General features: G+C 44.5%; 1 protein-coding gene across 2 annotated transcripts in view; it reads left to right on the top strand.

The window, feature by feature from the left end:
• The window catches only part of slit1a (slit homolog 1a), a 93,616-nt gene that overhangs the window by 43,414 nt on the left and 24,349 nt on the right, over positions 1-25,853 (top strand). For both annotated transcript variants that reach the window (XM_084376108.1, XM_084376109.1), the window contains exons 5-13: positions 7,809-7,880; positions 9,023-9,094; positions 10,266-10,337; positions 11,103-11,266; positions 15,140-15,287; positions 20,116-20,187; positions 23,753-23,824; positions 23,915-23,986; positions 24,214-24,357. In XM_084376108.1, coding sequence (XP_084232234.1) covers positions 7,809-7,880; positions 9,023-9,094; positions 10,266-10,337; positions 11,103-11,266; positions 15,140-15,287; positions 20,116-20,187; positions 23,753-23,824; positions 23,915-23,986; positions 24,214-24,357 — 888 coding nt within the window. The remainder of the gene's footprint in view (positions 1-7,808; positions 7,881-9,022; positions 9,095-10,265; positions 10,338-11,102; positions 11,267-15,139; positions 15,288-20,115; positions 20,188-23,752; positions 23,825-23,914; positions 23,987-24,213; positions 24,358-25,853) is intronic.

The raw sequence follows: 25,853 nt of genomic DNA on the forward strand, positions 1-25,853 counted from the left end.
CTGCTCCTTCCTGCTGCTGCCACATCATTGACAGAGAGCTGTTTTTAAGTCTTCTGATGCAAGTCAGGAGTCAGTTGAGTTTTTGAGGTATTTGCAAGTTAATTACAGTTTTCAGGTCTCTGAGTGCTGATAATTAAAATGACACGAAACTTGAACATTCTGATTTCAATTCTGTGTTAATAGTGGTTTTTTTTTTCATAAATGAGACCTAATCATGGTCTAATTATTTAAATATTCAAAGGAGACACACTATGCTCATTTTCAGGTATAGACTTTTATTTTGGGTTACTACTAGAATACGTTTACATGCTTTATTGCTCAGAAAACACCAGTTTTCTCGTACTGTCCAGTGCAGCAACTCTGTATTCCCCTCTGTCTGAAATTCTCTGTTTTAGTCTCTTTAAGGCCCCCCTACCAAAAACCCAGTCTGCTCTGGTTGGTCAGCTCACACACGCCTGAGCCAGCACAGCTAACACTAACAGAGCAGCTGTGCTAAATCAATTATTAGGTGCCAAAGTAGCCGCTAGGCATCACTTATGCGAATGTTTGACGTGGTGACGTAGTGTGATGTCACAAAGTCACAGGATTAAAGGCGGGACTACTGACGAGGCGTTTCAGGAGCAGTGTTTTCTGTGGGAGAGAGGAGCTTCTGTTGGTGCTGACTTTGACCTTTTTAATGTTCAGGATCTTTTACACAGACAAGAACAAATAAAACCCTTGCATACAAACACATGATAGGTCCCAGTTAGGGCTCATGGCCATGCATGGCCTGCCTGCTGCTGTCTTCTTTATTTATTTTATTGTACTGGGATTTGTCTCATGTCTATAGATGGTCAAGTTCCCAGCAAGACTTTACCCCTCATTTTTATGGCTTGACTCCTACATTTTCTCTTTCCTCACCACATTTTGCTCTCAGCAGAGCTGCTGCTACTGCACCATAATTGAGCACTAATAATAGCCGTTTAGGAAAACAAAAGACAAAGTGTGGATTTGGACGTAAACAATTTATGCATGCAGGGTTTGGTTTGTTTATTTGAATGCATTGCTCCTTTACTCGCAGGATCCTGTTGGTACATTTCCAAGTTGAGCCACTTCTTTCTGAGAGCCCGCAGATTATGTGTGTGGTTGTTTATGTGTGTGTGTGCGTCTACTTGTGGGTTTTTCACCGTGCAGAGAGGAAGAAAGTAGTTAGCAGTTAGTGGCAGCACACTGCCATTCTTTTAACAGCCCTCACACACCTCATTAACTCTCTTAATGAGTAAGTAATCAGACACATTCCCCCTCTGTCTTTCTGTCCTTTTCTCCCTCTTTAAATGGACAAATAAAATTAAGAGCATTTGGCAGGGGTAAACATTTTCTTATCATGCAATCGAGTAAAGAAATCAAGAAAACAAACACACCCTGGAATAAATGAACCTACACTGGCACATACACAGGCACCTCTTTTCAAGATCTAATCAGTCACAAACTCAGTTGTTAAGTTTTTACAGGATGTGGTTATTCTGTATTTTAAGACAGGGATAAAAATGTTTTTCTTAGCTAAACTGTATATAGATCTCTAAATGTGTGATGGGCTGAATAGACGGAGTGATGAAATAAGGCTGAGAGGAAAGCACAACTCGAGCCACGTCCACACTTACTGTGGATAAGGTGTCATTTACATGTTGAAAGATTTCTATCCAGCACTTTCAGGCCATTTTCTTTGCTTTTGAAATGTAAGACCGCTATAAAGCCATCTAACAATTTCCTCCAGTGAGCGGTCGTTTGCCACATTTGCCAGATCAAATGACAGTCGTTTTCCCAATCCACTCTTCAGGGTACTGTACTGTGAACTTTAAATTTACACTCATTCACTTTATTGCGTATTTTGAGAAAGTGTTATTTTTAAAAAAAAACAACCTCAGCATGTCTTAAAACAGCGAGAGAAAAACTACATAGCTTAGACCTTTAAAAACCCCTTTCATACTGAACAAAAAAGAAGCCAATCACATTTTCTAGCTGGTTACCTTGTTTTTTTTTGTTGTTTTTTTTAAAAACACGCACATTTTGTGGTCAAAATGATATTATTTTTAGCAGAAAAGTACAAAAAAAGACAGTGAGAAGAAGAAAGAAAGTAGTAAAAGTGAACAGTTGGTTTGAACAGGGTCATTGTAGAAGAGTCTATGGTGCAGAGTACACACTTCCACATAAATCCTTAAATGGCAGTGTGTGTTTCACCTCAATGAAACCTTTTAAACCAAGGCATCAAAACATCAGCTCATCCCCTCTGATTTATGATCCCCTGTGTCAGCCACTGTCAACCAACTGTGGGGGGGAGGTTATGAAATCTTTAGGGTATGAAAGAGACAATTGTTTGTGTTCACATGTAGGCATGTGTGCACATGTGTCCATGCGCATGTTTTCATTTTTGCATTAAAAGTTGTGCATCGCTTTCCCACAGAGAAGCACGAGGTGGAGCCTGGAGCCCTGAGGGGTTTTCACTGGAGAAAGGCTGCTGCAGCATCCTGAGAAACTCGCTTTACTGTCAGAACTAAAGATTAAAACAAAGATTCAAAGTGTGATTATCATAAGCATAAAAAACTATGCTAATCTTTTAACACTGCTTTTTTTAATTGGTGGGATTAGCATCTGATCAGCTATGCAGCCACAGTAGGTATTTGTGTCATGCAGAAGAGAGCTGTGTACAGTATTAATGCAGTGTACTGAGATCCAGATCAGAGGTTAATGATGTGAATCAGACAGGAACCAGACATTACCTTCAACGTGCGGCTAATCTCCAGACCAGGCGCCTTGAGCTATGTCTGATAACATTGCTAATTATTCCAGATACACACTCTGCAGGGATTCTTGTGAATAGGTATATCAGTAGCTGAGTTTATTGTCGGAGCGCTGTACACTGACTTAACGACACCATTGTTTGAGTGCAAACTTTAAAAAAGTCCCGACCGCAGCGTGTTAGTGGCTACGGCTCATGCAACGAGGACACACCTGAAAACATGTGTGCTGCCTCATCATTAGGGCCACAATGGGAATGAACTGCGAGCAACGTCACCTAAAGAGAGCCAGGCTACATTAATGAACTAACTGCCCACTCGGAGGCATGTAGTGCATTAAGGTAAATCTATACCAGGTCTGTTTCAACACACTCACTCTCGCTCACTCGGGCATCGGTTCACACACCTGTAATGAAAAAGGACTGGTGGGCATGCTGCGTGCAGGAAATAAGGAAACAAAAAAAGTTGCAGGTCTGACATCATTACAGCAGTCTGCGAGATGCCTGGGGGCCTGGAGCGGGGCTGGAGGCCGCTGCCATGCCTCCGGATAGTCGTCATAGCGTTGTAATGAGTGCATGGAAGGAGTCTGGGCAGCGGAGAGTGCGGCGTGGCTCTGACGGCTTCCATGAATCCTTTTATTCTGAACAGAGCTGAGCAAGTGGAGCAAAGTCTGGAAGTTATGACTTGTGCCCTTGCATCTGCTCTCTGCTCCTGCAATACTTCCATGAATTACCGAACAGTGCATCATTTTATTTTGGTAAAACGAGACCCTAAATAGGTCTAATGTTTTTAACATTCAAGTTTCGTGGCTTTGCAAGGCCTACCTGTTGCTGTCTGTATTATTTTTGTGTTGTTAGAGAAACTGAGCAGGTCAAAACTTAAACTACTTATTTTTGTGACATATCTGATTTGACTCAGTCTCCTACATTTTCTCTTTCCCCGACTCATGTTGATTTCAGGAGAGCAGCTGTATTCTAAGTTGTGTTGATATAACAGAGGAGATGCTCCAGCTCCCACACAAATACAATAAATATACAAGATGGAAGTTTCGTGCAGTTTGCCAGACATTATAACATCATAGGAAACCAAAATACAAACAAAAAATTGGAGAAATATATGGGATGGATTATTATGAACCAGCCGAAAGAAATGACAACCATCACTCCCACAGGAGAGACGAACTGAAGTGGAGGAAGGGACTCTGAACTTAAACACATACTGTATATATTCTTGGAAGTCCTCCCAGTCAAAAAATAAACTCTAACCACATAGATTTGTGTAATTATAACTAGACATAAAGGCACATATAACCATGAGGTTCACTTAGTCGCATTTCAGAAAGTGTAAATTGGTGTAAATTGATGGAGAAACAAAGGACAAAGAGAAAGGAAGCCGTTTTTATTGTCATTTCTGCTCGTGCCAGTTTGCTTGTTAACTATGTTTGGGCTTCCTGTCAAGTGATGCACTGTGGTGGTATTTGCCGGAGGGCCGTAACATCAGATTTACTGTCATGACTAAGCAATGGAGACCATGGTGGCCAATATCCCTCTTTGTGGTGACTGTTCTCACATAATCATGTCTGTTTTTGAAGGGATCAGTGCTTCCCTGAAAATCTGCTTCCAAACTAATCAGAAATGTCAAACATCTCGGAGCCAACACGCAGCCGGGGCCGAGCTTAGAAAATACCAGCGAGGGGCAACCACAGACTATGTAAAATACAGCATGGTCTCCCACAGAAATGTCCTGTTTGCCGTTTTGAGAATGTGTAAATGCAGAAATGTAGCGTTGCTAAATTTAATATCGCCCTGGCTCCCGTAGGAGTCGAACCCGTCGATAAATCCTTAAAGGACACAGAAGACTGCGGACTCCAAACCATGACCACTGTGATTATTCTGTTATATGTGACAGAGGAGAGAACAAACCAGGCAGAGGGAGAAAGGCAATATAAGTAAATGAGAGAAAGGCAGACTTTCTGGCACGATAGATAGCATCATTTAGGGTTGTCATGGGGCCTTTTTTTTTTTTTTTTTGGGGCAAGCATTGTCCCAGAACAGACCTACAGTCACAGAGCGACCTCCCACGACCTCAGCATCTAATCCAATCAAACAGCTCCATAAATGGGAGCATATAGATCACTCCGGCCAATCGTGTTATAGCGTGCTAATGGGATTATGGGGGTTTTAGTGTGCGGATTCCACCCCAGAGCTTTCATTTTACTACTTACACACGTAGCATTGTATTCATATTGTCAGAGCCGTCCTGCCCCGTCTTGCATTCCAGCTTCTCATGCCTGTCTCCATCTCTCCGTGTCTCTGTCTGTCTCCCTCTCCTCACACCTAGTGTACTGAAGCCTCTGGCGCTCAAACAATGCTGTCCTCGCATAGCAATCTGTTATCATTTCTTATTGTTACCCCGCGAGCGAACACACACGTACAGACACACACGGAAAAGACATACTGCGCTTCCTCCATATGTCCGGAGGGAAAGTATTAAGAGTATGCAGTACAGTGTGTGTGTGTGTGTGTGTGTGTGTGTGTGTGTGTGTGGAAGGTGAGGAGAAGGTGAGAGGACTAATTAGTTATCAGATAGAGTGCGTGGCCAGGTAGACCAAAAGCATTCCTCTCGCATGGAGCCGCCTTGATAAGAGGCACCAATATAGCCCGGGTGCCAGACTGACTCAGCTTTCAACTCTGCACTCGGGCTGTTTTGCCAAGAGAACAACAAAGGAGCTGGAGGGAGAACAACTATTCTGGCTCCCGTGCTCGCTTGGTGAGGAGACATGAAGCACGGTTTGATGTTCGGGATATGATCCTGCAAAATGTGGCAGGCTGACAGGACAGATAGATAGTTGTTGTTTAATTGCCTAAATTGCCTGCTAACTGTGTGGCACCGGATATCTCGGTGAGAGCAGATGTTATGCAGATTTGATGAGGAAATAAAACCCCCGAAAAACCTCAGATGATAAAATTAGAAAGTGCCATTAGACGGAATATTTATGTTCTCTTTGAACACAAGCCAGCGATGTGTGTGTTTTTTTGTTTTTGCACATCTGTACATGCACGTCGCATTTTTGAGAGTGAGAATAACAACCTGATAACAACAGCCGCTGTCTGTGCTGTTGAAATGTGACGCAGATAATGGGATTGCTTACCTGTTTGTATAAGGAATTTAAGTGCTCATTTTATGGTCATGTCATGTTAAAGGAGACCTATTATGATTTTTTGTTTTTTTCTTTCCTTCAGTGTGTTATACATGTTCTTGTGCATGTAATAGGGCTTGAAAGTTAAAATGGCCAAAGTCCGCACCAACTGGAGCTCCTTTCTCCCACAGAAAACACTGCTCCTGAAACGCCTCGTCAGTAGTCCTGCCTTTAATTCCACGACTTTGTGACATTGCACCTCGTCACAGAGTCCCTAGCGACTAGTTTAGCATATAGGAATTGGTTCAGTTTAGTGGCTCTGTTGTTCAGACAGAGGGGGAAACACTGGACAGTATGAGACAACCTGTTCTAGTAGTAACCCAAAATAAGATAATGAACCTGAAAATATGTCTCACACCTATCCTCTAATGGGGTGAGAGTGTAAAGATGAGACAAGACCCAACAAGTTACAGCCGACTGTCAAACTACAGCTCTATAGGACCGTGTGTTAGAGTCCCATGAACTACTGAACCACGCATGTTCAAGCAAAAGGGATCATCATATTTTGTTAAAAGTTCAACACTCGCCTTGGATCCGATATGTTCAAACAACAATAAAGCAAACAAGCAAATTCCATTTTTAATTGTGGTGTATTTGCAGTTGCCTGCGGAGCGCTGTTTTAATTTCTCCGGCACCATAAAGGCACAACCACCCATTCATTAGATAGATTGCACAACACAACCGCTGTGGTGTGTTTTTTGCTCCCCTCTTTTGTGTCTCAGCTGAAACAATGTGTGCGCAATGTTCATTCTGAGGGAAGTTCTGGAGAGGTTGACCCGATGGGGACACTGTGAGCCTGATCTCATTTTATTACCCCATGGGGTTTTTATAAGTGTGGATACTTGTTGTGTGCTTCATGGGAATGCGTGCTGTGGCGTACATCATGATTAAATAAGCAGAAGTCATCAAAGAGTGCAGTTGTGTGAGTAGTTTTATAGATTGTGGTGGCTTCATCTTTTCTATGGGCGACCATAAGTACTCTGTTTACGTCTGTCCGAGCTATGGGAGCCCTTCTTGCGTGTGTGTGTGTTTCAAGACAGGAGCCTCTCTGGCAGCGCCCTATAGTTTCCCTCTGTGTGTGCGTGTGTGTGTGTGTGTGTGTGGACGAGGGGCAAAGCCTTTCAGTATGAGGTTAGCTCACCATTTAAACGTCAGACAAAAGACTCTGCTAATTAAAACTATGGCTACTTGTGTTTCACTCACTCTCCCTCCCTCCTCCCCTCTCTCACTCGCTTACTTTCCACACACATGCACATTTCAAAGGCCTAATTTGTACCCACCGTTAAACGCTGGACACACACACACACACACAGCCCAATACTAAAAGATAATTTCCTTTGTGCCGCAGCGCCTAATGAATCCACCCGACTGGATCAGCGAGGACCCCTCATTGGTCGCTGCCCCGCTGCCCGTTTGTTCGGGCTGGCAGCGAGGTTGGCACTTCACACCAGAGCGTGGTCAAGGCACAGAGAACAAATTATAGCATGAGTGAACAGTGAAGAATACAGCCACTATAAAATAACCACTGCATTGTGAGTGGAGCTCTCCATGTAGTACCACACCTCAGGGTTTTGGCAGAGAGAAAACAGTCGCCCTCAGCTTTCAGTTCTGCTCCGATGAGTGTGGTAAAAGACGGAGCGACACTGAATAGGCTGTGAATTCTGCTGGTTGAAAAGCACGCTTTAAACACTGGAAATCAAACATTAACACAGGAAATTGTTGTTAATATTGCTTCCAAAAAAGGGTACTTTTTAAAGCCAGACCAAACAAACCAAACCAAGCCATCCTCAAGCAAAAGTTTATGTGTGACTAATTCCTGCTTGTTGTCTCCACAGAGATCTGAGCGAGAACTTCATCCAGTCCATCCCCAGAAAAGCCTTCAGAGGAGCTACAGACATCAAAAACCTGTGAGTACTTCATGCTTTCCAGTAAGGGTGGATCAACTAAGGCCTGTTTTCATTATTGATTAAAGCTGCTGTAAACCTTGCCGTCATTTTACATGACAGGACCGCCTCTTTATGGAGCTCTCTGTCCTGACTGGATAAAGTGGGCAGGGATAAAAGAACATTTCAAAATTTAACACACAAAAAAAATTGCACTGTTACAGCAGCTTTAATGACTGGTCTATATAATGCCAGCAAATAGTAAAAAGCTGTACAATGAAATCAATCAAAATCACAATATGGCCAAGTGCAATATCCAAATTGAGGGTCAGCATTTTTTGATAAAGGTAAAATATGTTTAAAACATCATTATAATGAAGTAATGCAGTGCTGCAGAGATGAACTGGCCTACAAATCTTGTTTTCCAGACATAAGAAAACAAGCTTGTTAAAGTGAAAATAAAATTATTAATATGATAATTCCCACTAATCGTAATGTCTGTCAAAATAATCACAATGTGATATATTTTTTATCATAATGTGCAGCCCTAATAGAAATCTAAGAAAATCTGAAAATGTTCCAAACTTAAAAGCTTGAAATAGTGAATATTTGCTTAAAAAACATATTTAAATGATTAATCAATTATCAAAATAGTTTTTCTACGGGAGTTTCTATCAAACATCTAATCAGTTGATTCATTGCTTTAGCTTTAGATGTCCAGGTAGATGACAGTTGAATCAGATCACATTTAAAGCTACTTTGAGCAAACAACAGAAGACTGTGCAACTTAAACATTCTGTACATATTGGTGTGTGTGTGTGCATGTTCAGTGGGTTCTACATCACTGCTGAGTAGACGAACTCGCACACAAGCGGCTCCCCAAAGACGGCTTGTAGCAACTGTGATTTACATCTTAACCAGATTAGATGCACGTTCACACACGGACACAAGATTTATGAGGTGCATCGATGCAGATAAACAATCACTAAAGTCCCTTCTTGCCACTCCGGGGTTACATGAGCTGAGATGACTAAACCAGTATCGATTTTCCATAGTCCATCAGTGTACTGCTTACTGTATCGATGATTACAACTACCCCGCAGGGAGACGGAGAGATTGTGTCTTGTGTAACAAAGCCTCTCCTCTCTCTCCTGTGTGCTCTGCAGGCAGCTGGATAAAAACCACATCAGCTGCATCGAGGATGGAGCCTTCAGAGCTCTGAGAGGCTTGGAAGTGCTGTAAGTATCTGAAGCGTTGCTGTTCGTCCAGCCCCACCCTGACTCATTCCATTAAAGCACTTAGTTAAATTAAGATATTGTTTTTTGCCCTACTAATAACCATAACTAATACACACATAGCACAGACCTTTAATTAGTACGGCCTCTGTTATTATGCCAAAATACCCCCAGTGGGCCTCATGAGGGGGCCTGCATCATGGAGACCAAGCTCCATTAACTCATTGTTCCACACAGTTGACAGCACCGTTCCCCTCCATCACATTAACACCCCCCTCCCAACCACTCCTCCACCCCCATCCCCACCCCATCCAGTCTGACAAGGCAGCTCCAACCATCTCGATCAAAAATCCCATTCAAGTGAGCATTCCCACCCCGGACGCATTGGTGACCACGTTATTCAGTTTCTTTTTTAAACATTCAATTAATCATCCCTTGTCAAAAATCATAATCACAGGCCTCCGTCAGAGCTCTCCACCTGAAACAATGTAGACTAACAGTGCGGGCCGGCCGGGGGACAAAGGCACTTTGACAGCCTTGTTATTTTTATGGTGAAAGACTGTGTTGTGCATGTGTGTGTTTGTGGGGTATTTTCAGGGGGTGGGGAGACAAAAAAAGCCATTAAAGGCTGCTTTCATGGCGTGGATGGATTGCAGATGTAGTGATAGGGTTGTCATAATGGTGTAAGAGGGGACGGGGGGGTTGTTTTGATGGGGTCTGTATGTATAGGTTTTATGGGGGAGGAGGACAGGTCGTGTTAAAAGGGGGAGCAGGTTGAAATATGGTAAAGAGCTATTAGGCTGATTGAAATGACCTGATTCTCTCGCCGCAGCTGATGCCCAGGGTTCGAGGGAAGCGTGCGCGTGTGTGTGTGTCTCTACAAGTTGAGGGCACTCATGATCACGCTTGTATGTGTGTATATTTGCATGCACGACTGTACACTTGCGTGGGAGGTGCGAGGGCTTCCCATCTGTGTGGAATGAGGTGCTATATTCCCAGCGGGATGCCACAAAGAGAGGCGGAGAGAGAACTGAGAGAGCGAGGGGGGATGGATTTAAAAAGATGGAACGGAAGAGGACAACGGCAACTCTTTTTGAACTATTTATTTTTAAAAAATGGCTCTTCTCGCCTACGCTGATGATGTGACTTTGTTCGCTCTTTTTCTTTTTCACAGAACGCTGAACAACAACAACATCAGCAGCATCCCCGTCTCCAGCTTCAACCACATGCCCAAACTACGAACCTTGTAAGTCACACCTATCCCGCCACGACGCTCTCTTTTCCCCTCTGGAAGTACTCTTTGAAATAAAACTAGATTCCACATGCACAGTAGAGAAAGTGCTGAAGTGATCTCAATGGGATGTCATTCCAGGCAGTGTTGGGAGGCAGCCATAGCCACAGAGCACCACAGAAGGGGTCTGAAGCGATGCCAGGGGCCATTATCCCCTCCATCTAAAGCACACACAACAACAACTGGCCCAGATAGACGCAAATAGCCCCAGAGGCCTATTGTGTATTGTGCATTGTACGTGATTACTAAATCTGAAATTATGTACAAATTAAAACAATTATGCCTGCTGAAACTCTCGGAGCCGTGACTCCTCGTGGCCACACTTGGGCTTCCTCACTCCCAGTGGGGTTTCATTATATAGCTTTTCTGGTTGTGTGTGCACTACGTGTCTGTGCACATGGGTTCACAAGTTAGCATACGTGCTCCAGAGGTCCACCGCACCACAGCACAGAGTTATTCTGGACAGACACAGCATTCCAGGAATGCCGTGTTTGGAGTATTGGGTTTAGAAAAGTCCTCTTTAGTGTTGCTCCTTTTTAGAATGTGCCATTTACAATCATCCACGCAGCGTATCATTTAGTGCGTTTCGCCACAGTGATTGGATGTGATGAGTTCCGGGAAAAAATAGACACTTTTAGTGCTATTTGTGTCTTCAGCTGCTGGTGTTTAGAGGATCTTTGAATGCATCCATGTTGATTTCTTTTCTCTCTTTTTTAACAGCCGTCTCCACTCCAACAATCTGAACTGTGACTGTCACCTGGCCTGGTTGGCCCAGTGGCTCAGACAGAGGCCTACGATTGGTTTATTCACCCAGTGTACTTCCCCTTCCGAGCTCAGAGGACTCAATGTAGCAGAGGTGCAGAAACACGAGTTCAGCTGCTCAGGTAAGACTAGACTTTAGAAGACAGATACCACAAGAACATTTCATACTTGCTGTTTATTAGTCGTGTTCAGTAGCTTGTTTAAAATGGTTGGAGTGGCAACATTTTTGTTCCACATCGCCCCCTTTGATCAAATCACTCATGCCAAAAACTCCCCGTCCTTGCTGCAAGGTATCCTCCCGCCTCTCCCATTGTGTTTTTGTGTCAGCGTGTTCACCTGGCAGCCACCTGACAGCTCCTCTGCCCCCGGGCAACCCCACGGCTCTCCTCTGGCCCCTTTCATGTGTCTCCAGCTTTCAGGAGCTGGTAGCGGTGCCAGGGAAATGCCATGACACGTACATTAAACACGCAGCCAGAGCAAAGGCTGCCCCCACTGACAGCAGGAGGAGGAGGAGGAGGAGGAGGAGCGCTCTTCTCAGTCGTCGGGGACAAGGATTATTGTCGCTTAGATGAGAACTTTCTCCCTTGCTATGTGTGTGAGAGAGAGCATGTGCATGTGGGCGTGGCATGGCGTGCATTGGGGTTATCATATCAGGACAATGGAAAAACAGCATGAGAACCTCCACTCCCCACAAGGCCATCTCACTCTCAACACCAGCTGCGAGGGGTGTTTGCGTCTACGTTTGCGTGTGTTTGTCGATGTGTGTGTCTCTCTCTCCATGGGTTGTGATTTTTACGCAGCCATACGGCGTGACAGCACAGATCATTAACTATTCATTGCCCAGGGAAAGAGACTCAAAGCGTGGGAGTGTAACAATTCCAGTTACGAAAGGGGAGCAAGGGGGTGTCGGAGAAACTTCGGGGTCTGGAAGGATGCAGATACAGGAAGCTGTGGTTCCATCACGAGTTTCATCATGAAAGAATTTTAACAGGGTGTTCCTCGAAAAAAAAGTCGCAGCAGATTGACACTGATTGGTTCTCCTAGAGTCTCAGTAGCGAATAATCATTCGCACTTTTTGGGGCAAAACAAACAACGGGATGAAAACAGAATCTATTGCTATGTTCTTCTGCCTCCCTGTGCACAAATACACAGTCATGCATTCACGCAAACATGTGCGCACACACACACAAACACGTACTCCCTGTTTCCTCTTGAGTGGATGAGTGACCAGAAGTTGAACTCCCAGTGAAGGACTCATTAGGGACTGCTTCGCTGGCACACACACACATACACACACATATACTTCTTTTTAGTGTTCTCGATGTTCAGCGCTGTGTTTGTGCTTAGTTCGTGCTGTGACCAGGCCAGGCCACCTGCGGGGGATTTTGGGGCGGGGTGGCGCTGTGTTAGAAAGAAAAAAAGGGAGAGGCATGTTGTTGTTGTGTGAGGCAGGAGAAGGAAAATGGGGTATAGTGGTAAGGTTATTAGTCGGTGCAGCGCTCTCAGTCGGCATCATGACTCACTAACCGTCACTCCCAGTTCTCGGCTGGAAAGCATCTCGATATTGTAAATTTTTTGTCAGTAATGAGCGGAGTAACACATTTACTGCTTCACTTCGAGGAATAATATCACATTTTTCCAGGCAGTCCTAAATCTAGGGCTCATTATTTTCTGTTTTTAAAGAGCAATGATTTTTTTTTTTTGTACTTTGTATCTATACAAAAAATCCCAGTAAAAGAATAACATTTGCAGAGCAAACACTTTTACTTTACTTTATACTTTTAATCACTTGCTTTTGCATGATTTCTGTTCATTTCTGTTTTCTCTCAATTTCTTTCTTCACTTTTCTATGACCGGATGCATGTCAGCTAAATTAATCATAATCCTCTGGCTCTAATTTAGATTAACGTGGCTTTACTTTGTCTGAAAGGCCTCCACAAAACATTTCCACCTGAACCCTCTGTGCTCCCCTTGATCACTTACGGGAGAGCTAACTAAAGGTTAGAAGCAGCTTCTGCCAATTTTAGGGTTATATGACAGAATATTAATGACTATTGTACTGAAATACTGCTCCCAAGGAATACAAAATGAAGTAAAAATATTATGCTTGAATGAGAAAGGACTAATAAATCGCTTGAAGGGTGGAATAAAATATGACTCCTGTAGTGGAGAACAGGGAAGAAGTGAGTGTATAAAGAGTGAAAACGGGTTGAATCCAACTGTTGTCCTGAAAGGGCAGTTGAGGAAAGAGACGAATGGGAAGAAGCCAGTGATAACATTTTGAAACGATGAGAGAAATGAGGTGGAGTGAGGTTAAATGTAAAGACTCGCGAGCAAATGGACAGGAGGTAATGGGTTGCGGTGACAGTCATCGGCGGAGATATGGGAGTGGAGAGGCTGAAAATGAGGACGCTAAAGAGGCGTGAGAGGGAGCAGAAAGAGCAGCTGGATGAGTGGAGAGAGACAGAGAGGTGAAAGCGAACAAAAAGGGAAATGGAGAGGTAGAGACGGCGGACGGGAAGGAGATAATGGGGAAAACAGCAGTGGGAAGAGCAGGGGACGAGCGTACATCAAACAGCTTCACCTCAAGTATACCTGTCAGAGAGCTGTCATTGTTAAGGCCGCTCCAGCTGTGCTCTGCACTCTCCCTGATCCCAGGCCTGTCAAATATGCCATGTTAGATCAGAAGGGAGTTCTTCTGTGGCCTACACCTGATCCCAGATCTGTCAAAGCTCTGCCATCCCACATCACACGGCCTCACATCACGTGGGTTTGAGCGACTGAGGGAGTGTCGATTCAGGCTCTTGATGCTATTTGTTGTGTTTACATGATTACCAGATCTGTCAAAGCATCTCGGCCCCTTCAGGTTATCCATTATGATTGGTCAGATACATGAAGCCTGACCTTAAAACGTTGCTCGCTGGCTAAATGGTCCCAGAGCTGGAGCCAGTTATTTCATGGTAAAGCACAATGTTTTGGGAGTTTTGAGAACTGTGCTGACTTTCACCATCACTCACTCTGTCTTTCCTCTCCCTGAATCTCTACCACACACACCCCCCTCACACACCCCACTTCACTCTCCCTCGCCAACATTTTCCACACAAGCTGAGCGATGGATAGGAAGTTGATCAAATATTCATGGATTGAAACTCGGATTAGTAATGCTGTGTAAATGAGGCCATTTAAAAGTCTGTTTTATTCATTTTATCTGGGTTAGGCTTGTACATCTAGTACACACACACACACACACACACACATACAAAACACGCCGTACCGGCAGTGCGAGCACCCGCTCTCCACCATATCTTTGACAGTGCTGCAGCTATTTGAACAGGTATCTAGAGACAGCGTGATGGGTTGTGTGCTCTGTATGCAAATTGGAAAAGTTGAAGTGTCTCAGAACAAATGGAAGTGAAGAGGTGGGGGGTGTTAAGCTGAATGTGCAGAATGGCATCAATTCCACCCAGAGAACGCAGACTCAGGAGGAAAATTTGCGGCAAGATCAATGGGTGTTATTGGGAGGCCTTCAATCGGCGCTCCGGCTCTATTATTCATGTCTTTTCTTCTCCTCTCAATGTACTGTGGCACTCCTTTGATAGATAACCTAGTTTCTTGCCCATTGATTCTCAAGGATGTACGCCTTTACGATGAAGTCAAGAGTAGTGTGTTTCATTTCTTTTTTTTTTCTCAATGTCAAAACATCCCTGGGAATGTGTGTTCATTTGCATTCCAGTTTATAAAGCACAAAGGGGCTTGATGTCGTGAACAGCAGCGGATGAGTTTTGAGCTCCGCATGAGTGCGAGAGCTGCTCCATGTCAGCGCACAAATCCTCCGGCAAACAATCTCCGCCTGTAATCCTGCTCGGAGTCGTGCTGCTCTCATCGAAAGCCAACCAAATCCACCTGTGCTCACACACCTGTAGGAGCTCTCCTCTCATCAGAGCTTCCTCCTGTTTCACCTCTCGTGTTTCTTCCTCTGCTACTCTTCTCCTCAGGTCACCAGGAGTCTAACAATCTGCAGCCCTGCAGCATCGGCGGAGGCTCCTGCCCCGCCATGTGCACCTGCAGCAACAACATCGTGGACTGTAGAGGGAAAGGTCTCACCGCCATCCCAGCCAACCTGCCAGACAGCATGGCCGAGATGTAAGCACCTTGTTTAATTTTCTTTTTTCCTCTAAAGGGAGTATGGTACTTGACTTCTTGAGCCACAGATACAACATGCTTTAATGCATTCATAAATACTGCAATGCTATACAGTATGTGTCCATGTTTAAGTTGCATGACGTGGAGAAAATGGGTAATCCGTTATAAATTGTTCAGATAATTTCCAGCTTATGACAGCTTTAACTGTGAAGCAGCTGTTGGTACATTATGAGTATGAGCATGTGCATGAGTGAGACTGCAAGACTATGGTGACATGTTAAAGTGACCTGTAGCCTGCCCTTCCAGTTTCCTTTCTGTGCACTGGTGCCCCACCACATACAGCTGGTGCCCTTTTTATATTTTTGCCCCTGACCCTTGAACATCCTGAGTCCGCCACTGGTGATTTCCCACAGTTATTCCAGTTGTTTCCCTGTTACCTGGTGATAGCTACCAGGGAGAACAATGCCTCTTCCTGTTTTCATTGTGCAATCCCAGACAACTTCCTTTGTCTCCTCCTCCTCCGTAATTCGTCCTTAGTTTTTTGCGGGAAAAATCAGGTCGAATAGCACAGTGAAAGCGAGATTTATAGGGAAAAATACAAACCTAATTTCATCTCCCAAGAAGATGATTGTCAGATAGAGATTGCAGATAACGTTAGTTATTGAACTGTTTTTTGTCTTATTTTCACCAATCATCATTTATTTAAGGCTATCCATTACATCTACAGCTCTCTGTAGGTCTGATTGTGATGACAGTTTAGATTCTTCCGCACATTGCAACTCGAGCAGCAGACGTACAGGATGGACACGATGTTCTTGCTTGCTTTTCCAACCCTGCATCACCCGGCGGGGAGACATTCATCCATTTGCTGACAGACAGACACACACGCCGACTTCGAGCAGACTTCAGACTGAGACTGCATGCTCTTATCGGCTCAGATGGCAGTGAACCGCATGCGAGCGCTTTGCTGACATCCCTCCCTCAGTTTATCAGTCCTCCGACATCTGTCTGGGCATTAACTGTTTACGGCCCACATGCTATCAGCCCACTGTAATTCCCGGGAATGCGTGGCTGACTTTTCAAGGTAGTGCTTTTACTCTCTTTATCAGCGGTTTAATGCCCCTGGCAAGAAGTCTGCATGACACGGGTACGTCCACGCGGTGATTTATGCACGGTGAGAAAAGGGGAGGATGAAGGGAGAGAGCCAGCGGTCGCGTTGCATGTTCTTCCAAGGAGCATGTGTGTAGTCAGGAGGACACAGCAAGTTTCTAGGTCTCCTCCCCCCCATGGGGTCTGTTTATAAATACCCAGCTACCATGGAAGTCACAGATCCCATGTTCCCCAACAACCCTGACCCATTTCTAGTGCAGTGGTGTGCTCAATTTCCTAATTTGGACATGCAGTTCACACTTCTGTGCGCTCTTGTCTAATTGAATGACCACCCACGAAATATGGAGATATTTCAGATCATTTGGAAGTCTTCACACGTCCTTCGTATTGACTTTAAAGATGAAAATAATTCAGCCTGAATCATGCATTTTGCTGTGTTTTATGGCTTGGAGACCTCTTCGGTATGCCCTTTAGTTGTAATGTTCCACAAGTGGAGAACCTCTTAGAGACCGATGTGATCTATGAGCCCAATAACCAGCGAGCAGCACTAATAGGAGAACGGGGAGACGGCTGAAAGATAGCTCCACCGTGAACTGGTTTTATAGACAGCAGATTCTCTCTGCACAGCTGATGAGTAAAGACATTTTAAAAGTTTCCCTGCCCTTCACATCTAATTGGTGCTTAACCGTGGCCCGCTAATAAACTCTACTACGTTCTGATTCATCTTTTACAAGACCAGGGTGAAACGCTGGCTTACATCATGCGCATTCCTCCTGTCCTGCCCTCCAGAGCCGTACCATACGGGTTATATTCCCACAACGCTCTTTCCTTCACTCTTTCTCCTCCTCTCTTGATTTTGTTTCCTCCTCCACACTTCTTCTCCGTCTTCTCTTCTCTCCGTCTTCCCCGGCTCGCCAAATCACCACAGGCGGGTTCGAGCAGGCAGATCGACGGTGAAGGGATAAAAAAAAAAAAAAAAGAAAAAGCGAACGGGGGGATTCCGCTCAGTAATTTGGTGCAGCAGGTTTGATCTGTGCTTGAAGTTCATTATAAAATCAGTTTCAATTACAGCAAGGCGGGCTGCTGGGTATCAAGGCCAGCCTAATGCCTTGTTAATGAGGCACTCGGAAACTCACATACACACACAAACACACACATGCTGCTCTCATTATGTACAAATCGGAGACCTGCAACCTCCCCTGCCCTGCTCTCCGCTAATGAATGCCAGTGTTGTGTTTATGGCTGTGGGGATGTGAGCTGGTTTCTGTACTCCTCTCTTGTGAGACCAGGCCCAGTTAGCCTAAACACCACCACAACAGATTATTATGCACCATAGTCTCTGTCTGCAATGACTGAACTCTGCCATAAAAATCCCCCCTCCTCCTCCTCCTCCTCCTACTTGCGCCTTTCATCCGCTGCTGCGGTCCTGCCATCCATTTCTGACTCACGCACACACTGGGTGAATACCCAAAGGCGTAATGTGTTTCCCCTTAATGAAAACCATGCTCAGACCCTAATGAAAAGGATGAAGAGCATTGATTGGGCTGACACAAACACCAGCTCAGAGACACACACAGACAGACACACATACAAATGTTCAGTCTGATAAATTGGATGGGAACCATTGATTGTCCGTCTGAAGGCAACTCTTGAGAGATTGTTTCTTTTTTCGGCACTGATTGGACAGAGCAGCGCCTTTGTTGATTGGGGGGATTAAGTCGCTTGTGCACATATCGATCGGCGAGGAGCGACAATGCGAAGGCTAAATAGTTGTCAGACGGTATTGTGTTGCTCTTGTCTGGCTCGGAGGATTTGTTATATGCCGACGCTCGGGTAATATATCGATATTACATCATTATCGTGATATGAGATTTTATATGGTCTTAGATTTTGGATATCGTGATACGGCATAAGTTTTGTCTTTTCCTGGTTATAAATGTCCTGCTCTTTTGAGAGATAAAACATGATAAAGTGCCCTCTAGGGTGCCCTTCCAGTGGACAAAACGTGGTGAAGTGCCCTTTAGGGGGGCCCTTTGAGGACGCACTGGTGCCCCCCCCCCACTGAATACAGCTGGGTTGTGCATCACAATACAGCATAAAAGTATTGCAATATTATTTTAAGGCCATGTTGCCCTGCCCTAGCTGACACACATCGAGGTACCACAGCATATAGACAGGCACATACACAACCAACACTGAAACACATGCAAACAGCATGTACAGTGCCAGACTGGTTTGGACCAGTCAGACAGACTTGTTGATGAGAGAAGGCGCTAAAGCCACTTGGCCCACCACACTGCCGCATGGTGAGGGCAGAGGAACCACAGCGCTGTCACTCTGCTGTAAATCCACAGACACACTGGGGCAGGCAGACGAAAACAGACAGAGAGAGCATGTCCACCACAGGAATCTGTGGTCTGGAATCACTGCTATCCTAAGAATGTCAATTGCGCTCCTATATCGCTCCATAAACGTCGGCCGCTCCTTTGAAGGGGGAAAAGATGCTCAATTGAAAAATTTGGAAGCTCAAAACTGTTAAGTGTCTGTGGCTAATGTCTAACAAAACATTCACCCCCCCATGAATAGACACAAACCGAGCGATGCAGGAGGCCCAGAGGCATGCAGTAAATTTGAAATGTCTCTAATAGAATAATTAAGTCATGTGGATACGATCCTGCGCCAACAAATCACATACTCAAGAGGGTGATGGTTAAATCAATCAACAGTGTTCTGGTTGAAGGAGTTTTTGCAGCTTTTTGAAATATTTCTCATTTTCCTGTGGCGACAAATAGCATTTTAATCATCTTTAGATTCCGCGTGGAAGCCACTGGGCTACCACTCCTCTCACAGGCCCGTGCCTCCTGTCCCCCAGCCAGCTCCTCAGCACGGTAGGACAACCAGACAGGCCCACAGCTGGCTCCCGCCGGGCCCTGCTAAGCCTTGTTAAGGACAGTTTTAAAAGCTGTGAAGTGACCTGCAGATAAACAGCCCTCTGCCAGCTCCACCAGGGAATAAGTCTGGGACTGAGCTGGGTCCTAAGTAGCAGCCGGCCCCCGAAACACACAGACATGCATGCCCACACTAATGGGGTTTAGCGATGTCTGTTTCCCTCTCGACCATCTGAGACTGATTAGACTTTGCGACTGTTCTAACTAAATGACTCAGTGCGTGTTTGTCTGTATAATCATTTCACTCTTTTGACAGTGTTTTATGGTGAGATTTTTCTTGTCAGCTCTGTGTCAGCGGCTCTTTAGGCTCACAGGAAAAAGTAAACTAAAAGAAGTAATATTTCACCAAAGGTTTCAGTGGACACTTTGCAGACTCCCGGAGGATGAAGACAAATTTCACAGGAACAAGTGAGATCATTATTGATTTCAGGATCTCATATAAGCGCTGGACACTGTAAATGTTACACCGAGAAGAAATATTACTTTTAGTCCAAGGCCTTAACACCCTCCCACAAAGTGAGACGGAGCCTTTTCCCCTCCAGCACTTTAGCATTCAGACTGTTTATTGGTTCTGAGAGTGTTATGACTCCAACATGCCTGGACCTATTACAGCTGGGGAACAGATCTCCGCTAATATAATCAGGCCAATCACCAAGGGTCAAAGGTAACAGGAGGATTACTCAGCTCTGTTGTCATGGAGAAGCCTATTGTTTGGTTAACTGATGCTATCTCCTCACCTCTTTTCTTTTCTCCTCTCCTCTTTTCTCCAGACGTCTGGAGCAGAATGGGATTAAGTCTGTTCCTCCCGGAGCCTTCTCTCCCTACAAGAAGCTGCGTAGGATGTAAGTACAGCAGTACACTTACCTCAGGGCTAAATAATACAGACAAGAACAAGAAGTCGAGGGCTGGAAAAAGAAGCGACAATTGGCACTTTTCCACTCCTAAGGAGCATGAAGTATTTATTTTGTCTGCGCCTGAAGAACATATTCTTGTTCTCAGGCTCGGGGTGGCATGGAAAGCAAGCACTCAGATGCTACATGAGCATAATAACAGTTCTCGTCTTTCATTGCCGCACACTGGTATTCCCCTGGCTAGTGCTGTGTCCAGTCTGTGTTGTGCCTGCGTCTGCAAACTGCGGCTGGGACGATGATGAGGCGACGGAGAGTGTGCTGGAATGAGGGCTGAGGCTTCGCTCTCTCTGGGAGTGAACAGTGACAGGCTGGTAGTTGAGACTGAGTGGTTTTTCACCCGTTGAACCAGCTGTACAGTCAGCCGGCCAGCACACAACCGGTCGGCCAAAACCATAACTCCAACACCACCGGGCCTGACCGACATAGCAGCAGCAGAAGGGAGACTGAGAAAACGGAAGGTCAGGGAGTTTCTCTGCCCTTCTCGAAGGATTCCTCAGTGTTTTGTCGTCCAACACAAGCGACAGTTTGAAGTTCACATGAGGTGAACACAGAGCAGACTGGAGCAGCTGCTGGCTCATTGTAACTCCAGGGAAATCTGAAGGGAAATTAATATTTATTTGTACAAAAATAAATAGAAAAAATGTTTGGGTTTTTGGAAAGTGTGAACCGTGTGGAAAGGAAACCCTTAAAGTGAATGTTATGTTAGTCAGTTTTAAACACCGTGACAAAAAAAGTAGTCATTACTTTTTATTGAATATGTTTCAAACCTTTGTGGTTTTCATAGAATAAACAGAAATCAGAGTGGCAGGTTGACAGAATCGACAAATCTAAACATCAACAAACTGTCCTCTAATTAACAGAAATGGAGCTAAAGTGATTAACCACTGTCTCCTTTTTAATACATTTTTCAACAAAACAACATGACAGTTGTTACAATACCTCATAACATTCACAAGACATGTTCACTGTCCTCTTTTTTAAACTGAAAACACAGACGGCATCCTATCGTACAAAACAACGTGAGTAAAACAAAGTTAACCCAGTTCAAATTAGCTCTGCCACGAGACACAACCGTGGACAACACAAAACAAGAAAGACAAGAAAAGACACAAAAGAAACAAAAGTGCCTTGAGTAGACTAGTTCCATCTGAATCTAATAATTTATTATACTTCTTGCCAGTATACATGTTATTAGACATTCCCTTTATTAAGGCCAGAAAAGAGCCCCAGACTCGTTTGGAAAAGAGCCCCAGACTCATTTGGAAATATCCTCTCTCCCCATTCTCCCAGATTCTCTCACCCTGGACTTACAGGAAATCCAGATGTATTCTTACAAAATTAAATGCAAAAGGTATTTGCGTCACTTAATGTGCAAAAAAATGTGATTCCTGTAGACTTAGTCAGGTTAAAGGTGCAATATGTAAGTATTGGCATCCTGTCAAATTCATGCTTAAAACAAACAGGGGGCAGTTTATCACCAGAATAACTTTCTTAACTGCTGCTAGCTATAGCTACCATTAGCTAGTTAGCTCAGTTTGCAGTGCGGCTAGCAGTCCAGACTGGGAGCTGGGAGCACCCAGGGAGTAGCACAGGAGCTTTGGAACCGGATGAGCTGGCGCTAGCTGGTTAGCATGCTAACATCAGTAGATACGTCATAAACTGTTATTTCATCACATTCTATCGACAATTTTAGTTATTTTTTTTATGTTTTTAACTAAAATTATTACATATTGCACCTTTAAGGTTTCGCAAAAAAGGAAAAAAAAATGTTTGCCTCATCTTAATTGCACAAAACTGAACAAATTTTTCACTAAATACTGTTTTTTTTTCAAGTACAACAGAATTTTGTTACTTTTATTGTTGCAAGAACATTTTGACACACAAAAGAAATGTTCAATGGTTTTATATCCACAAACCAGATTTAATAGCAGATGAACACCTTTAACATGTGCAGACATTAACGAACTGTAACAAACTCCTGTTAACAGAGCTGCATTGAGCAGCTGCTGTCTCATTTTAGCACCCTGGGCCTGAAGCTCATGGGAAATTCAAAATGATTTAATTGTGAACCTTGAAGAGTCAAGACTTAGTTTAGTGAAACTCTAATAAAAATGTCTGAGCTTAACCCTCATCCAGACACAGTTTTAGAGGCCATCGCAGAACAAACACAAACCAGATTTAATGGCAGTGAGAATGTGTTGCTCTCCTCCATCTGGTCTTCCAAACAGACGTGACCCGCTACTGTTGCTGCTGCCAATCCTGCATTTAGCAACAACAATGCACGGCTGCATGTCTTTGCTGACCCTCGGTGCCTCTGTTGATTCAGCTGGCTGTGTGCCCTCACTGGCTCGACCCGGCCCGTCCTGTGTCCAACTATCTCGATGCACACTGTGTGTAGACAGCATCGGAACATCATGATGAATATGGTTCCTCTCCCGGGTCAGACTCTGCAGATGTTCACATGTATGTTTTATATTTAGTGGTAGGTTTTTCTGGCATACTATGTATGGAAAGTATTTGATATTAAGGCAATGTTGGGTAAGTGAAAGTTATATATAGGCTTTTGTGTATTTGTTTGTTTATTTGTGGCATGTGCAGGTATGTGTGCAATGCCTCTCCTAACCCTGCGTGTCCTCCTCTCCCAGTAAATTCCAACCACACACATTCTCTTTCACCTTGTCCCAGTTTGGATGACCTACACATGAACCACTCCTTAAGACAGGGATGCTTGCGGCAGCGCTCACACACCGACACATGCACAAACACACCAGTGTCTGAGTTTACAGACACACACCAGTGCACACGTTGGCTCCTTCGCCGCGTTTTCGTTTCCAGGAAACCTCGGTCCTTTGCAGGAAGACAAATGGGTACTTATTTAACTGTTACCCCCAAATGAGAAAATATCCCTCTTCTTCACCACATGATGATTTTCCTTCAAAGGTATCCAGTCGACTGGAGCTCAGTGCACATACTCCATTAAGTCTCTCTCTCCATCTGTCTTTCTCTCTTTCTGTCCCACTGTTCCTCATTTACGGTTGCATTTGCTCGCACAGACGCATAAACACATACACACACAGGCTTAGTGGTTATCCTGTGGGGAGAGGCCTGCGGATCCTATTAACAACGGCTATATTCAGAGGCAGTCTACTGTATTTCGCTTTGGATTTCAGCCCTGCACCCCATTTTTACGCACACACACACTCGCCATAATACAACACAGGGCCGTTTGATCGGCCACAAATAATACAAGTAAATGTTTTGATTGGCTGAGAAACTCCAGCCTGCTTCCATTTCATCAAATCCCTTCTCCCATCAAACATGGGAGAGAGCTGGAACTCATCCCCGTCCAGCTCACACTGCATTTGGTGTAATGCCACCGCTCGCCAGCGACGAGGGTGACACCCAGGTGGCAGTGGGGTCAAACCACATGGAAGGTACTTTTCCCCCCTAAAAATCTCCATTTCTTCTAATTATCTGGCTCTCTTCTTCACTGCAGAGACCTGAGCAACAACCAGATTTCAGAGATCGCTCCTGATGCCTTCCAGGGGCTGCGCTCCCTCAACTCCCTGTAAGTGGCTCCTGAGCCAAGTTTGTGCATAAATATCCACTCGGTTGTCATTTCCCGTGTCTAAAGCAAGTCTGTGTTGTGATCTCCCAGCGTGCTGTATGGAAATAAGATCACCGACCTGCCCAAGGGGGTGTTTGACGGCCTCTACGCCCTGCAACTGCTGTAAGAAGAACACACACACACTCTGCTGATACACTGCAGACATATACTGAATACCAGGCATCCTTTACTCCCACTCAGTGAAGGAGTCATAACCTTCAAATAAACTTTGTACCTGTGCCTAGCTCTCTAGATGGAATGCATAATGAATGAATGTATAAAGAAACTTTGACAAGCTGCTTCCCTCCCTCGATACCTTCCTCGTCCCGTCCCCCCCCCTCTTCTCCCAGGTTGCTGAATGCCAATAAGATTCACTGCGTTCGTGCCAACGCCTTCCAGGACCTGCAGAATCTTTCACTGCTATCGCTCTATGACAACAAGATCCAAACCCTCGCCAAGGGCACCTTCACTTCACTACGAGCGATACAGACCCTGTGAGTGGAACACGCACACACACATAGACCTGCCGCTGTACGCGCTCTGACACATACTGAGCCGTCACCATAAAACATGAGCCAACACAGGAGTTGTTTACTCGCAGGTCTGTGTAATAACACAGGAATGGGATCATGAGGGAGAGAGGAGAGTAAATCTATCATCTCCACAAATATCCGGACACACACACACCCACACACACACGCACCACACCCACTCCTTCCACCGTTACCCACATGACATCAGTTCTTTAGAAACGAAGGCCTCCTCTTCTTTCTTTTCCAATAAACAAGGAAAACCACACACTGGTCTCAGCACGGACCCCACACTATGGCGTCTGCCATGTGGGAAACGCACTGCATGACGTATGCGAATACAAGACGTACAAGACACCTGTTGAGGATGATGGATAGCGCTGCCTCTTGGCTCACCACACACACAGAGGGCAATAGGTTTTAGGGTCTCGGTCTAAAACAAGCTTCCTGTTTTGCAAGCGTTCTGAAGATGTGATAAAAATACATGTAGAGCATTCCCCAACATAATACAGATGGCCGCACACACTCTTTAAACTGAATTAAGGCTGAGTGATATGGTTCAGTCCAATATGCCAACATCGATGAGCATATTTTGTTACATATATATACTGTATATAGTGGCCAGTTTATTAATTAGCTAAATCTGAAGCCGTCTAGAAAAGCGGCCTGACAGTAATCCTACTGTTATGAAGTTATTATTATATTTTTGAAATGTTCATTCGATTTTATGGTTATTTTGAATGCTGTAGTTTGCATTATACTGAGAGTTATTTCAAATATTTTGTCAATCCTCATTAATAGGCCAAATATTAGAAACATGTGTCTACAAGCACAATAAAATCCGCCAGCAGCACAAACATAAGCCTCCACAACAACCACAAAGCTGAGTGAGTGAATCACAATATGTCGAATGAATGCAAAATCACTTTACTGCCTTCTGCTGTTCTACAAACTTTTTTTATACGTGTAAAACAAGAACATCGGGGATTAATTCCGCTGGTATTTCAGTGCAGTCTGTCCAGAATTAATCATTTGGAAAAGTAAAGGTTTTCAGCGTTAAAGAAATAGTAAGACATTTTGTGAAATACTGCAAGTTTAGTCATTTTCTTGCCACAAGTTAGTTAGCAGATCAGTAGCACTGCCATGCCTGTACAGTAAATATGACGCTACAGCCAGGAGCCGCTTATCTTAGCTTAGCGCTGACTGGAAAGAGGAGAAACAGCTAGCCTGGCTCTTCTCCCAACATGACAGAGCCAAACTAGCTGTCCCCCTCCTTTTTTCCATTCTTTATGCTAAGCTAAGCTAACTGGCTGCTGCAGATGTACACCTGATGTCATATCATACAAACATGCAACTTGTAACTCTTCTCTCTTGGCCGTTGTCCCATCAGTTTTCACGTGTGCTCCTTGTCTTTCCCCGCTCACTTTTTCCTCTCTTACCTCTCCCCCTTCTTTCCGATC

This window comes from Pagrus pagrus, assembly GCF_965226575.1.
Source record: "Pagrus pagrus genome assembly, chromosome: 15".
Classification (NCBI taxonomy): Eukaryota; Metazoa; Chordata; class Actinopteri; order Spariformes; family Sparidae; genus Pagrus; species Pagrus pagrus.